This window comes from Bombyx mandarina, chromosome 12 (genome assembly GCF_030267445.1).
Source record: "Bombyx mandarina strain Sakado chromosome 12, ASM3026744v2".
In the NCBI taxonomy this organism is placed as follows: domain Eukaryota; kingdom Metazoa; phylum Arthropoda; class Insecta; order Lepidoptera; family Bombycidae; genus Bombyx; species Bombyx mandarina.
The window spans coordinates 314,367-331,641 of NC_143219.1; the positions used below are offsets into that span (position 1 = coordinate 314,367).

The 17,275-nt window shown below is 39.0% G+C and overlaps 1 protein-coding gene across 1 annotated transcript in view; it reads right to left on the reverse strand.

Moving 5' to 3' along the window:
• The window catches only part of LOC114240544 (uncharacterized), a 107,162-nt gene that overhangs the window by 48,016 nt on the left and 41,871 nt on the right, over positions 1 to 17,275 (reverse strand). Inside the window, exon 3 of the mRNA XM_089731705.1 lies at positions 2,721 to 2,753. Within this exon, the coding sequence (XP_089587831.1) occupies positions 2,721 to 2,753 (33 nt within the window). The remainder of the gene's footprint in view (positions 1 to 2,720; positions 2,754 to 17,275) is intronic.

The following is a 17,275-nucleotide window of genomic DNA, read 5'->3' on the forward strand; positions in this document are numbered from 1 at the left end:
AATACTAATAATGTATCGCGTGGAGCAACTACTGTCGAAGTATTAGCCAACGTAAACTACTTAGAATACAATTTAAAGGTAACTACACAAGAACACTGTTCTAACTCAACTAATTATAATTAATTACTTTAATTGGAATTATTTGTAAGGCTACTTTACAATACTCGCTTTTTTGAGAACCAAACGAAGACAGGTGTAGATCTAGTTAACTCCATATCTGTATGTAACGTGTAATTAAACTACCACGATGCCATCGCCGCACAAATATTTATATTATATTAATTAACTCCGACTAATTATGTACAAGGAAAGTTTGTAAACAACGAAAGGCGAATACACATCGTGTATAATTATTGCGTCCGTCCGTACGTAGGCAGGTATAAAGGCGAGTCTAGACGCACGCGCTCTGGATGCACGCGCGATTTATCTTTACAGATCTGAGTGTCAATGACCTGAAAGCGATTTAGATTTTCGATACAGCTTTATAATTAGTTATGCAATTGCGGGTTATTTAGATTAAGTACGTGAAATGTGTTGTTAATATTTTCTACTGAAACAGTTTTGCGTCTCTTGAAAGTCTCTAATTTAGTAAATGACCCGGCGATTTCAAACCTGAGAACTGTATTTGCGTAGAGTATTTTTAACAACGAATGCGAGACACGTATATTTTATAATTACATATATTGCATAATTTAGATAAACAATTTAATACTATGAAATTGAATAATACTAAAACGACAATGAAATTTTCAAAACTTTTTCATCATACCTACGCTGTATATAGAAGAGTGCTTGTGTACTACATGCTACTATACCCCCCGGCTTTAGCTAAGCGTTGTCTGTCAGTCAGCCAGTATTCAAATATTTTAAATTTCAGGCAACTAAGATTTAAATGAAAGGTAAAAATTATTTTAGTAAATGTTAAAAAGTTTTAACGTATAACATGTTATAACATGTTCGCGGTTTAAGAAATATTAACCTTTAGCTCGTAAATCGGGTTCAGTGGCGAGCTTTGGGGGAGGCCTATGTCCAGCAGTGGACTGCTGTAGGCTGCTGATGATGATGATGATGATGATGATGATGAACCTTTTGCAAGACTTTCTGTATGAAGTCCCGTACAAATATGTACTCAGTTAAAACAAAACAACCGCTTGAGCAAATATTTCAAAATTAAGATACGTCGAGACTGACCTGCTGCTCAATTTGAATGAGGCAACCAATAATTATAAACACATGTATATAGACAATGTCGCTTGCAGATGTGCACTAATATTATTGAAAGCTTCCTTGGGGCCGGCGTGCCTCGTCACAACGCTGTCGACAGGTAGTTATTAGCATATCGATAAGATCTGTCGCGCGGCGGCTCGCGCGGCTGGTTCGCGTAATGGCGGTGTCATTGTCGCTGCGACCGACCGTGCTGTCTGACTGCGTCCTAATTGTCATGTTTTCGCAATATCTAGATTGTTTTATTTCTGTTAATATCACAATATACACAAATCGTCTTAATATTATTTCTGTCAGTAATTACTTTAATTTTGTTATATTATATAGCTAATTAAAATTCTTACGAATTTAAATTTTATTGGATAATTATTTATTAATTAATTAGGTGTTCTACGTAATGTAAGCGATTAAATTCACTCGCAACTTATCAGACGAATATATTTTGTCAGTTTACAAGACAGATTTACTCAATTGAACTTTAAGCTCATGTCCTGCCCGGAGATTGGTCCTGGTAACAGCTTAATACGAACAGTACCCACAGTTTGTGTGCATGCAAATAGCTAAAGAAAGATTATTTGAAATCGGAAGCTATCCTTCTTTACGCAGAGGATGTAATCCAATATAGTTTCCCAGGCGACACCTTCACAATTCGAACAAAACTTTGCAGTTCTGCCTCCAACAATGTAGTGACTGTACTATCAGTTATAATTTATATAGCACATAATTCCGTGATACGTGATATTAGTGAAAATAATATTTTATGTTCATTATTGTGTGCGCACGGAGCACACAGAGCGACGCACGTGTGCGAACGGAAATATTTTTCTAATTTTTGTTCGAATCGTCTTAAACAAAAACCGTTTTGATTCACAGTTATGAGAGCGAGTGCTTCATTGTTCGCCGACTTCAGAAATTTAAGAAGATGGCTATTTATTCGGGCTTTGTGTTTTTTAAGCTTTTTACGCGATCGTTTATGTATTCGCGTTGTTTGGCAGGCTACCTGGCTCCTGTCTTGTGTTAATCGGTTACAAGAATCCATCATAGCATTGAGAAATCGAGAAAAGAAAAATAATTTCGCGGTGTGAAAAAAGAAGAAGGGAACATGCAAAGAATGCGCCAAACAGACAGGTCAAGCCGTGGCGAGCTGGACATCGACAGCGCCGGCCCGCAGTGTCCGGACCGATGATAGTTTTGTCAGAACAAAATGATCTAAATCTATCGTAGCGAGATGCCGCGCCCGGGACTAGACAATGGCTCTGCATTGTTCGGTGCTACGCTTTAATTTGTTATCTTAATTCATTACACGTAGGTCATCGAACTCCGCCCTCGGCCGCCGACGCGCTCTTGTATTCACGCTCATTATTGTTGGGGTATGTAGAGACTTATACCTCGTAGTTTTCATTGTTCTTATATTTTTGTTGTCCACCCGATCTTAAGTTGTTACCGTTACCGTCATGTAGTCTAAGATTTCATATTAGCAGTATAGACGTAGTTACCTTCAGTATGTTGACTGCTTCTATGAAACTCACCTGAAACAAATTAAATTTAATTAGACACACATACAATGTTAGTTTATTGTTAGCGTAGATGGATAAGTCCACCCGGCGGATGTCGAGCGGCTGTAAGAGCCCAAGATGCCATAAAGTAAAGGCTTCAACCGGCGATAAGACGTGTACCTTTACTGGTGGTAGGACCTCTTGTGAGTCCGCACGGGTAGGTACCACCACCCTGCCTATTTCTGCCGTGAAGCAGTAATGCGTTTCGGTTTGAAGGGTGGGGCAGCCGTTGTAACCATACTAGAGACCTTAGAACTTATATCTCAAGGTGGGTGGCGCATTTACGTCGTAAATGTCTATGGGCTCCAGTAACTACTTAACACCAGGTGGGCTGTGAGCTCGTCCACTCATCTAGCAATAAAAAAAAAAAGGCTCAACTGCATTGAAGTCACAGATATCCCTTTAGATTTCACCTTTAGATCGCAGCATGTGACGACGAAGTAAACAACCAAGACTACTGGTAGTAGTGACTGGGCCACAACGTACTCTCCAATAATATTACGTTTCTCTAAAGTAGCTAAATATTTTAGGTCTATGTTTATGAAAATCATCCTTCAATGAAATGAAAATAACATTCCTCCACAGCATTAATTAAAATAATTGCCCAACCCAGGGTTGAACCACGGCCCATCGGACTACTTCGAGCTCTCCGGGCCTCTTGCATACAGGGCCACAGACGCCCACCGCACGAGTCAATAAACGCACAGCTCTATAACTGTTTGAGCACGATAATAACAAACACAGAGCGTCGTCCCCGCCGCTGATTGGGAGCGTGAATCAGCTTATAATTACAATACGGCTCTGTGCTTATCGTAATCATCGAGACAGAGCCCGGCTAATCAGATCAAACGAGTTGCTTAGTTGTTGGTGCGCGGGCCCGAGGTACACATTTTACAGACTTACCGACTACACCCAACTCAGAAGCACGGTTATGTATTGTACACTCTAGGTACGTACATGTATTTCACTGTATTGTTTCGGTGTATGTACGCCATGGACTCCAGTAGTGCTGTAAAGGAATCCGCCGACGATGACACAGGGACAGACATCTTACACCACTCGATCCACATATGTATGTATATTGTCATAAAATTGTTTAATTTTAATTATAAAATTTTCAGGTATTTATGTTGTAGGTATTTTTTATTTTATTTTAATTGTTCAGATGTGTGGACGAGCTCACAGCCCACCTGTTTTTAAGTGGTTACTGGACATTTTTTTAGCCCATAGAAATTTACAACGTAAATGCGCCACCCACCTTGAGATATAAGTTCTAAGGTCTCAGTATAGTTACAACGGCTGCCCCACCATTCAAACCGAAACGCATTACTGCCTCACGGCAGAAATAAGCCGGGTGGTGGTACCTACCCGTGCGGACTCACATGAGGTCCTACCACCAGTAAACCAGATAAACCTTAACACGTAAAATAATCAAATGAAAATTATCAAGATCGTTCGATCATGTATTTTTTCGAACAGTAATAATATTAGTCTGTCAACTGTCCCGCGACTCTTCGTTAACTCGATACTGGGAGTAGAGTGTATATAAATGGTTTAGATTTGTATATACAATTTTACATTTCAATCTATTAATTTATTTATACAAATGAAAACGTATAATGTTTGTCTTCTAAGCGCTCCTAAGTCATTCATCCGATTGTGATTAAGCTCGGTGCAGTTGTTGATACTACGGACGCTAGGTGGCGCGAGTGGTCTCCACACATCGATGCTTTTCATACTATTAGATTGCTACATACATTTATTGTTTACAAATTAAAAAAAAGATAAAATACACACAGATTAACAAAGCGCAGTAAAAAAGGAAAATTAAGTGATAGTTTTCCTATTAGATGTGAGAATGGCGAGTTAGAAATAAAAATACAACTAAGATAATTGTATTTTTATTTGGATTAATAAAAATAAGTTTGCTAATAGAAATGACAAAAAAAATCTTGGTCCTTGAAATTCTAATTGTTTTGTTTGTATGACGCACTCAGGAATTGTGAATTGCAGCGATTTACGAAATTCTTTCACTCATAGAAACCTTTACAATTCTTTCCATATATATCTAATATATATTTTATTTAATAAGCATAGTTTTTATTCTTTTACTACATTTAATACTCGTATGAAGATTATCGCTACAGGACGCCATATTGTTCTTGCGTATAATGTTGTATTAATGTCACGTTTAGTGTCACTTGATGGACGACAGGCGAGCGTATGAATTGCACAAACACTGTTATCTCATTCTAATATACAGTTTAATACATACGTAAGAGTGAATCAAATATATGTCATGTTATGTAGTGTGAATTTTAGAATGGCAAATTCTTGTTTACTTATTTATATACAGAGAAGCACTCACACTTTTATCTATGCATTACGTAGCTAAAAGCTTGGGTCCGCATTCAATAATTATTCTAATAAGAAAATAATATTGAATAGTAGAATACATTATAAAGAAATTCCAATTAAAAGTTAGTATAAGACATGTCCCCACCGCTAGCGTCCGACATAAGAATCAACCATATTGGAACCCGTCTAATTACATATGAATTATTTTAATTATGCCATTTATAGTGTTGTATGAGTAGCTCAGTTTAACTGTTATTTAATTACCCTGTCGGTCTCTCGGCGAAGTCGCAGGTGCAACATCGGGTTAAGTTTTTATGTCCACAGTCTACCTGACCTTAAGTGGTCCCTGTTCCTCATTTTCTTTGGCAATGCCAGCCACACAGGCGAGCCGGTAAGGGCTCTTTACAAGCCTGGACTGAAGAAAGAGACCGCATCAACTTCTTCAATCTTTAAAGTTTCTTTTAGATAAGAGAACTCGATGACCATGCATCTTCAGTCCCTAAAAGTCATGACTTCCCATTTTAGTCCTCCCACTGACTTCTAGCCTGACTTGTCAAAGGCCTTCTATACCCGAGAATCGTTAAGCAATCAGTGGGCTCTGTATGGATAAGCCAATTAATTATACATGACACCGATGTCTTTGTGCAGGAGAAAATGTACAAGACCAACTTACTTGGGGATATCACTAGATCCATTACAAAATTAGATATAAGTTTTAATGGAAACGGGTAATTAGACTGGTCCTGGTAATTAGATTAGTGAGTCCCAACAATGCTATTAAAACTTATTGGTATTTGAACTTGGAATCCAGAGACTAATTCATTAATTAAACTTATACCTCCAATAAGACTCCAACTCCAATAAGACCCGAAGTGATTATTCACGTTATCGTGCTATGCCTTTACAAAGCTAAACATACTTATTAGAAGAATAGCCGTATATTTTCATTGAGTTTTGATAAGTCTTCTACACAGTTACCGGGTCCGCACAACGCACAACGCACAGCGCTGCGGGACGCACTGCGTTAAGCGCTATAGGATGGTTAGTTGTTCTATAAGAACAGTTCTTCACAATTGGTTTCACTTCAGACCATCACACCATCGCACCGCCCGCCACCGGAATAGAGTTCATCCATACTACCTGGAGCCACTGCGTTCATCCACAGTGGGTTTCCAGAGGTATTTTTCACCACGTACCATCCAATTTTGGAATGAGCTCCCCTCCACGGTGCTTCCCGAGCGCTATAACATGTCCTTCTTCAAACAAGGTTTGTGGAGAGTACTTAAAGATAGACATCGACTTGGCTTTGCCCCTGGCATTGCTGAAATCCATGGCCCACGGTAACCATTCACCATCAGGTGGGCCGTGTGCTCGTTTGCTTACAGGACAATAAAATAAATAAAATAAAAAAGACCACCCCCCGTTGCCAGAAAGAGAACTTATGCTTCTTGTTTTGTGGTGGATGATTCAACCACCGTTCCTACATTGACTACTTATAGACTCCAACAGTAGTTGAAGCGTAAGACAGTCAGCTTGACTGATAATTTAAAAAAAAAACTGCGTCTTTTGTCGGTCGATACGGCCAAAGGAAAATATTCAACAAAATTACAGTTAAATAGCATTTGGATGGATGTGATCGAACCCTGTCTCATTGTAGAACCAACATTTGAATTTGAAGACGTCCACAGAACGTCCGGGTCTTCAATGGTAGCCGATCCGCACCGACACCTACCTAATTAAAGTGAGTGACTGCTACTAGCGGCCAGCGTTGCTCGCGCGTTTCTATTCAGATAATTTCGTGTTATGAATAATGATCTACACGTATGGACGATTTTAATTAGACCCTTCATAATTTATAGTGGTTGTGTTCATTAAAAAATAAGATGAATTAGCTGCTTCTCGAGATAATTAGAAGGGTTTTACGGTATTAGCGTAAATGGACAGGGAAGCTCGCGGCCACCGACTGTTCACTTCAGTGACTTCCAGAGATAGCAGTCGCCACAATGTGCACAACTGTCTTCTGTAGGACAACAGATCGCTGCATTGGAACAATGGTCATCATCAGAATGGTGGTAGGACCTCTTGTGAGTCCGGACGGGTAGGTACCAACACCCCGCCTGTTTCTACCGTGAAGCAGTAATGCGTTTCGGTTTGAAGGGTGGGGCAGCCGTTGTAACTATACTGAGACCCTAGAACTTATATCTCAATGTGGATGGCGCATTTACATTGTAGATGTCTATGGGCTCCAGTAACCACTTAACACCAGGTGGGCTGTGAGCTCGTCCACCTATCTAAGCAATAAAAAAAAACGAATGCATCAAGCTGCATGCTACAAAATTACTTCGCTATTATTATAAAGTTATAATGAAAATAACAATTACAATACAACGTTAACGGTTACGGAACATAATTGTTTTCATAGGACAATTAAAAAGACAAAGAAATTTACATATCGACTCCAATTGCCTCCGCGAGAGTTGTTTGATGACACGTGTCTATTCTATATATAATTAATCAGCTGAAGGTTGTTGGTATGTGTGAGAAAATGTTAAAAACAACGCTATCTATTGTAAATCAACAATAGGTATAAATCTAACCCCATAAAACTATAAAGTGACTTATTTTTATATCGGTATAGCAAAACTGTAGTCATAATAACTATGACGACTTTCCACGAATATCAAACCCCAAAAAATGCCACAGAATTTAAAAATTGAACGATGAGCGCTCGTGACCTTTACGAAGCACCGGGTAGCGTGCCATACACACACCGACCGGTAACGATCGCAGAAATGTCAGCCATCCATAAAATATTTGTTAATTGATTGTTCAATTAAACCCACAGCTTACTGTCTAATGATTTTTCTCCGAAATTGAATTTATGAATAGTACCTACATATTTTCATTATTTTTCTGTGCTTCCTATGATGTGCCAATAGATGGCGCTGAGAAGGCGAGAGTATAGAAGACTGTTAAAGTATCCTATCCGCTTATTGGTAGTCAGATTAAGCATTGGTGAGACGGAATGTTATCTTTACTACAGCAACTATTCCCTGTCATCTGTTTGTCATGTCGTGTCATCATCTCATGTGAAAATAGTTTCCACGCGCACATGAAAAAAATTAAGTTAAGGGGGTTCTAAGCCTCCAAACTTTGTGCGTACATTTAGTGGAGTAGCCCGTATCGAACCAACGGAGTTCGGAGACGCGAGCGTCTTGATGCCACCTTGACATGCTGAAGTCACAAGGATAGATTTCTAAGACGAAAATATCAGCAGCATTGGTTGGCAATAACCCTATCTCCGAGTATTGATCGGTATCATGTTTATGAAGTGGTAAATCTGTACGATAGTTAGTGGTCAACGTGGGCAGAGTCCATTAGCGCGGCGGGCGCGGCGGGGGACGCGGCGGGGGGCGGCGGGCGGCGGGGCTCGTGCGGCGCCCGCGACTTGTTTGTCGGCGGTGCGCCGCGCGACTTGCGGACTACGTCGGCGCACAGGGCCGCACTCCTTCATATTTTTCAAACAACACAAAAAAATTTGACCCCCCTTTAGCAACCTAAGCATAATATTTTATTTTATTACATAGACGGGTAAAATAGCTCACGGTCCAGCTAGTGTAAAATGGTTACCGGAGCGCTTAGACAACACATTATAATCTCTGTTTGTCTCAGCTGTGCAGTTATTACGCTAATTAAATTTTTTGCGGGTTTAATTTTTATTACATGATGTTTTATTCCTTTATCGTGGAAGTCATTCGTGAATTTGGACTATGTATGTATTTCATTAGTACATCTGTCTGAGGAACTTGAGCATCGGCAGAGTCATGTCGCTTTAGTATACCAGCCTTGATATCACTGTGATCTTTGGGCCACAACAAGGTTATTTTTTGTTGTTATCGTGCTCATACTAGGGACGTATCTCTAGAGGGAGCACTAGGCTGATCTCGAGCCCTGTCCTTAATATGGCAGCGACCCCCCGCGCATTCCCTGAGTCCGCCGACACGCCGAGCGCCGGCGGCCGCAAAGGGCATGCAAATCTTTCAGGCTGTCAACACAACCGCGGGGAGCTCGCCCAATAAACCGACTACTGAGAATAAACCACTCGTGTTGTGTGCCGCAAGTACCTATATTGTGACGCGATACTAAGTATCACGCGCAACTTTGTCTGTCTGATAAAACATCCAACAGTGTGGGATTACAGATGTGATTTTATCAGGTTTTCGCCGCTCGTAAATTGAACAAGGTGTTTTTAGTTTGAATTAATTGAGTTGAGTTAAGGGTCTTTCAGGATCTCTCCGGTCGAGCTCGTGACACTATAGACCGGCCGTGTCATTTGTCCAGAGCAGAGTATCCTATCTTTTGCCTAACTCTCTAATTTCTTCTGTAGTGGATGCTGATGGTATCACCGTCTTGTCTATTTTTTTCATACATAAGCTGATAACCTTAAGAGGCTATTTCAGCGTAAACTTAACTAGTAGGTGAGTTCACGGGGCTCCAACCTGACGACGTTGCTAACACGAACCCTAGCAAGAGCCGTGCTTCACAGAATCTACCACCGGATCGGAAACGCGACCCACTGAGAAGATCCGGCGAGAAACTCAGTGGGCTGTGTCTATGGGTTATTTTACTCGTCGCAAGAGACGGGTTTGACGAGAACGATGACCGGTGCTTGAGGTACCTAAAAGCACCGTTAGTGGATCGGGAAGAGCGTCTTGTCCATTTCTTCCTCAAAACAATCAATCAGCTTCAATCTCATGTACGTATATAAGGGCTACTGTATGCGTCAACACAAAGCGGGCCGTGAGCACATTTACCCAAAAAAAATAGGAGAACAAATCTAATAAAATGATTTTTATGATTAGTAGGTACGTTCTTTATAAAATTTTGGGTTGAATAACGGCAGCCGTAGTACTCAGAGCTATTGTCTCCTACATACCTTTCTCCCCCTTTACCTACATACCTTTCTCACAGATTCTAATTTTAATTTAATAAAAACCGAACGTGAATAGAATTAAATATAATCACGAACATTTAGATGGCCGTCACTTAAATCTAACAACGTAATAGCGGTAAGCTCGAACTACACACATCCGTTTGTGAGTTCTCATAAGCCTGACGCATGCGACCTCAGCTCAGTACTGCGATACAACTGGTTCGCGGGGTTAGATCCAAGGGATCGTATTCGTTTTGTTCCGTAATTAATAGACCACCCAGCTATAAAATTTCAAAGTTTGATAATATTGTACTGTGTGTTTAGTGCGAGTTTTTTAACGCTTTCGATAGCGTAAAAGTTAACTCATATTTGTATGGAATTGGTACAGCGCCCCTAGCGGTAAACGTAGGCAAACGTTTGAGTTAACTTTTACGCTATCGAGAACGTTATAAAACTCGCACTAAGCACAATGATAGTAGCGTGTATTGTAAACTCCCATTCCGCCTAATTCTGACACAAATCACTGACATTCTGATATGAAGAATGATTTTATTTTATCGCCTAAATGGGGGCGAGCTCACAGCCCACTTGGTGTTTAGTGGTTACTGAAGCCCATAGACATCTACAAAGTAAATGCGCCACCCATCTCGAGATATAAGTTCTAAGGTCTCAAGTATAGTTACAACGGCTGCCCTCACCCTTAAAATCGAAACACATTACTGCTTCACGGCTGAAATAGGCAGGGTGGTGGTACCTACCCGTACGGACTTACAAGAGATCCTACCACCAGAATATAGAGTAAAGTATAAAATATAAAATGCGCTCTCTTATCTCTAGGTTCTCGTTCATGTTTGTGGACTGTGGTAGCATTTAAAGCAAAAAAATATTCTGCTTGGATCTCAGCGATACGACGGCCTAAGTCACACTGTTGGAGGAACACTTGTGTCTCTATGACTATTAAACATAATTCAATGAAGCAGCGTTATTTTACGTCGTCGTACGTGAATACTGATTACCGCAGTCATATTGAAGTTAACTTCGATTGCTCCATGCACGTATAGTATTATATATTGTAAGAGTTGTTATAAATTTTCCAATAATCGATTTGGGTGCGCGATCAACCAGTAGTCGGTAAAGTGTGGCCAGTTCCCACGGTGATGTCTGCGACTGTCGGTGAGGCACTGTGTGGGGCTAACAGTACGGTAGCGTTAGATTAAATAATGTAACTAAAATGACATATACCTGGCACTTTTTTGTTTTTGTTTTTAAAATTAAACGTTAATTATATTTCCATAGACTACCTATTGAGAGCATTGAACATAATTCACATGTCATTACGGATCCTCCCGATCCATTAACAGTGCTTTTAGGTACCACAAGCACCGGTCACCGTCCTCGTCGAACCCGTCGCTTCCGACGAAGGTCCATAGACACAGCCCACTGAGTTTCTCGCCGGATCTTCTCAGTGGGTCGCGTTTCGGATCCGGTGGTAGATTCTGCGAAGCACGGCTCTTGCTAAGGCCAGTGCTAGCAACACTCCCAGTTAGAGCCCCATGAGCTCACCTTCAGGTTAAGGAGAAGCTAAAATAGCCTCTCAAGGGTATCAGCATAGTTAGGAAAAAAAAGAACACAATAAATAAATATCACACAAAGCCTAAAACTAACTGCTACTTCTTTTTTATGTAATTTTAATCGTTTTAGGTGGTGAGCCTGCAATTTTAACTTTTATTATTATTATTGGATGGCCGTGAATTTTCATTATATTACTAATAGCACAACAACAACACAGTGCATGGTTAAAGTTTCATTATTGATTCGCATATGTTTCTAAATTATCACCGCTGCCAAATATTCAATTCTATTTGTTACTTACTGTTTAACTAGTCTAACTAAACAAATCTTTCTTCAAACGAAACGTAGGTACTGTTCTCGTAGCATCGTGTAAAGTAAAATGGTGAATATTAAAGTAGATGACAGCGAGGATGGCGCGGCGGCGGCGGGATCACAGGCGGCGCGGCGGCGGTAGCGCACCGCATTACAATTACGTCAAAGTTATTTCTAACTCGAGTCCAGGTCGTTAAAGGGCCATATTCGAATAACGTTCTAAGAAAACATGTATAAGAAGCTCCTTGTAGATATTCTGTTAAAGGAATATAAATTGCTTCGATTTAATAATACAAGGATTAAATTTTCAATTAAGATGTTTATGAAAATAAATCTTAAATGTCGTACGTAAAGTGTCTTAAGTTGAATATCACTAGTTAATCCATAAGAAATAAGTCAATCCAACACGTTACATCATAAGAATATCATAGACAAATTATGTAAAATTTAAATATAAGTTTTTTTTTTTATTTCAATATACCAAATGTTTGTAACTCAACGCAACGCTTTTGTCTTCAAAAATCAAATTCCAGAAAGGATCCCCGGACACATTGTCTCCGCGACTGCCAAAGACACCGCTACGCATCGCAACCAAAAAACGGACGGCGTCATGCGTCATCCCGAAGATTATTCGTATAATTTAAATCTAAAACGGTCGTTTTTTGCGGTACGCGGTCGAAAGTGAAATTGCGTGTCAAACGTTGGCCGCATCGCAAAAATGGTCAGTTGATTGGGTTCTTACGGATGGGCTGCGCGGGCCCCGGCCACTAGGGATGGGACCGCTACTGAGTCGCTCTCGGAGCAGATTCTCTCGCAAATATTTTTTATTTTTTGCGTAGATGGGTGGACGTGCTCACAGCCCACCTGGTGTTAAGTGGTTACTGAAGCCCATAGACATCTAAAACGTAAATGCGCCACCCACCTTGAGACATAAGTTCTAAGGTCTCAGTATAGTTCAACGGCTGCCCTGCCCTTCAAACCGAAACGCATTACTGTTTCACGGCAGAAATAGGCAGGGTGGTGGTACCTACCCGCGCAGACTCATAGGAGGTCCTACCACCAGCAAATACGCAACGCAATTTATTACACGATGATATTTATTAAATAGATCGATTTTATGCGATCAATTTAGTAATATGTTTCAAAAACTTTGGCTATTTTCGTTTTTACTGAGACTTCATTTGTTTGCGCGTGAACGTTTTTAAGGTTCATCTTGCGTTCAAAGGTGTTCTTGAGATATACGAGTAAGTTTCTCGTGCATTCGAATGTGGATATTGGAATAAAATCTACCTTTTGAATTTGAATACCTACATGAGGCTCCGCGGTATATAATTATAATTTACTTAAATTAAGAACATAATATTTCATTTTCTTCACAGTAGAAGTCGTTCCTGACTAAACGGTACCTATACCAGAGACAAACTACACAACAAAATGAAATTAAAAGTATATCATATCGAGTACCATACCTACGTATAAAATAATATATGAACATGAAATATATAAACAATACATTAAACAAGTATAATATATGTAGAAAATAAATAAAAATTCAATTAATTGCTCATTTTTCTTTAAACGTAATTACTTATACCACTACCGGTAATTATGAAACCAACCAAATTTTTAAAAACGTTAAAGTTTTATATGTAATTTAAATAAACCAAGAATAGTTTAATTCAGTATAATTGGACAACTGTAAATAATTTTAATTGCAATTTGCATTAATATAATTTAAGCGATTTGTAATTTAGTAAATTGATGCAGATTTAGAACATGATACACATGCGCTGTGCTGGTAGCTTGTAACATAATTTTACAAAAATTCATCACTTCGCTGATTTTTACGATTATTATATAGTCTGTTATGAGTCTGGTTTTAAAACTAAAACATTTTATTATTATCTGGTGGTAGGTAGGTACGTTTAGTGCATGTTCGACTTCAATCATGAATTGAATTTGACAGTGGGTGTCTTAGACTCATATAAATGTATTTTTGAGGTCTGCTGACCTGCTAATGAGCAGTCGAGCTGGCTATCCGGATATGAGTTTACGATGGTGGTTCACAGGCAAGTCAACGTAAATGGCACCGCCAACTTTAAGACGTGAGGTCGAAATCTCATTTGATTTGAGGCAATGGCTGTTCTGCGGCCAGAAAATGAATGCAGTAGTTTTTTGCAATGAACCAACAGCATGCTGTTACCCATCATTAACTGGCTAACGAGTAAGTTGTTGGAAATCATTGTGTCTCGAAATTACTTCATCCCACGAGGCCCTGGGACTAGGTCCAAGACTAAGCGTTAAGCCTATAAAAAATGTTCGACTTCAATGATGACCACTGAAATTAAGTTTATCAATTATAAATTATATATTACATATAAGTTTAATAAAGGTTAATGATATGTACCGGTAGAATCACATAAAATTGATTATCAATTGATCAATAGTGGCTAAATCCTACAAACACTATAATTTGAAAGCTGATGCTTACTGGGACTAGGATGCAAATATAGCCAACAATCGCAATTTTATTTCAAAATACACAATACACGTAATTGACCAAATACAAACAAACACAATCGATTTGATTTTAATACAGAATAGCTTATATAAACGGATTTTACAGTAGGTTGATGTAGAATTGATTCACCTCGCAAAACAATCATTCCGAATCGACACTGTCTCAGCCCTATCATCGCTCAGGGCCGGGGCAGGAGAGAGGGGGTAATTTAAAATTCAGATAAGCGGAATAAATACTCGCCCTTTGGAATTTGAAGCTCGGGACGCTTTGAAGAATTCCAGTTTCGTTTTTCTTGGATAAACAAGGGGTGGGGGGTTGAATTGAAAAATTTACCGTTAGTAGACGACTCGATGGTGTGTTGTACTTTTTTACGATGCGGTGAGAACGAGTATAAACAGTTAACTCATGATTAGGTTCTACATGGCACAGGTTATATAAAATGTTTAACTTAATACAATATACAGTGACTTTATTTACTCAACTGACGCTCTATTTAGAAATTTGAGCACCCGTGATGACTTGATGTTCCAATTCATAGTTCAACCAAAATGTTTTGGTTCAGTGGGGTTTGGTTTTGAAACCACGAGCGGAAGAATAACTTGTGCCCTCGTGGCTCAGAAATAACAATCAAACTTTGTTTAAGAGCATAGAGTACAAGATGAATTAGTATAAAATAGTTTTCACTGTTTCTCAATGTTTTTTCTTTATTTAATCATATTAAAGCCATAAATGATCTAAACGTGAAAGTTGAAAGATATTAATTGAAAATGAGATCAGATATTCGACCTTTTAGTTTTGATAACGATAAATATTCAGTTTCGTTCAAAGTGCTTCTGTTAATGCAAAATTATACAAACAATCAAGCTTTTCTACTAACTTTTAGTAAGTCGAAAGCTCTCAACCGTTGTCTAATTAATTAATGACAAGACAGTCGCGCACAAAGTGAGGCTTATTTTAATTGTACACTAAAAAAGGTACAGTGAGTTAATTAGGATTTGATTAATTAGGATTTAACACAAGTCAGTCAGTGTTTCAGCTGAGAGGAACTTGCTTGACACGAGATACTCTAGTTGTCTATCAGTCAGAAGGCACGGGCATACGACGCCCGCATCCTCTTGCAGTCTCATCAGCTCATTGTCCCTCACTTTTCATCGTGATTATGTGGAGAACATCATCCACTATCTCCTCTCAACTCTCTCTAGCTATGCAGAAGAGCTCAGGGTCAAGCTGGTGTAAAGGATTATTAGAACCTATAAACACCACGGCTGTTCGAACCCTGAAACCTAAACGCGTGACTGCCTCACTGAAGTACTGTAATTACACTTTTTTGCAAGTTTTACTTTGTTACACGACGTTATTGCTTCACCGTGAAAATCGTTCGTGAACACGTGTTAAATAAATATATGTTTGAAAAAATAATGTTACCTGCCTGCGGGATTTGAACACTACCAATGCGTTCTAATGCGTTAGGCCACGGATGGTTCTAGATAATCATGATGTGCATTCTATGTGCTATGCATTTTGGTTGTTTGTGGTCCGTATTGATCTGCGCGGCCATATTAACTATAATAAAAAAAGATAAAAAGAGATGAGTTCGTTTCACTGTCACACCTCTCCGATAAACTAAATGAAATAAATCAGGAACACAATAGAGTAACAACCGCATCTGTAACGAAATTTAAGTGAGTTATTTCAAAAATGCCCACTTAAGATTACCGAATATGATGTTTTAATAGTTAGAGGTTAATGAAATATTTAACTTAATGTAGTTGTTATATGGTTCATATTAAATGTTGAAAGGTTTTGTTTTTATTGAAATTATAATTAAAATTTGTTTATCTTGGTCATAAGCCGATGTAAATATAATTATCCGCGTCACGGGTAGACAGAGACAGTACCTACGTCCTGTTGCAATATAAAAATAATATTAAAATATTCTCGTTACTAAGTGAGGTGAGGTGCGCAAAAAGTGTTCACGATTCACTTCCACAATGAAACCTAATGGTCTGTTATGTTTCCTCAGGCAGACAAGCCGACGTATCGGAGACTCGTCGCTCATGGACTTATCTGCGAGGATGCGTTCCAAGACACGTTTGTAGGAAGAAGTTTTATATGGCTCAGAAAACAGTGGGAGCAGCGAATGATGAGCGAATATTTCAAACTAGCGACCCGCCCTCGCTTCGCTTCGGAAACTGTAATTTATTATTGATTTCTCTACTATTTAATGGATGTTTAATAATAATAAAGTTTATATGTATAATTACATATAAACTTTCCTCTTCAATTACTCTATCTATTAAAAAAAACCGCATCAAAATCCGTTGCGTAGTTTTAAAGATTTAAGCATACATGGGATATAGGGACAGAGAAAGCGACTTTGTTTTATACTATGTAGTGATGACTTATCGGAGCACAAGTCAAACAAAAATTATATTCGCCATATTGAAGAATTTGTAAATTCGATTAGTGGTACCAACTAACTAGTCACTTGTAGCCGGCAGGTTGATGTTACTGCTGACCACCGTCCGGTTCAATACGATGTCAAGGAATATTTGATTTCGATTTGTTCTCTTAAAGTGGGAAGTGCAGCTCAGCCGCAGGGTCGACTCATGGTACTCACGAACTGCCAACCGTGAACTCCCATTGAAAACATGATGATGTATGTTCATTATAATATATGAAAAAATTTGATTTAAGTTTATTATTTAATGAGAACACAACATAATGTAGCAAGCGCCGCATCCACTCACTGATTAATTAAAGGTGACGATGCACAGTGAACTATTAAAACATTGTTCG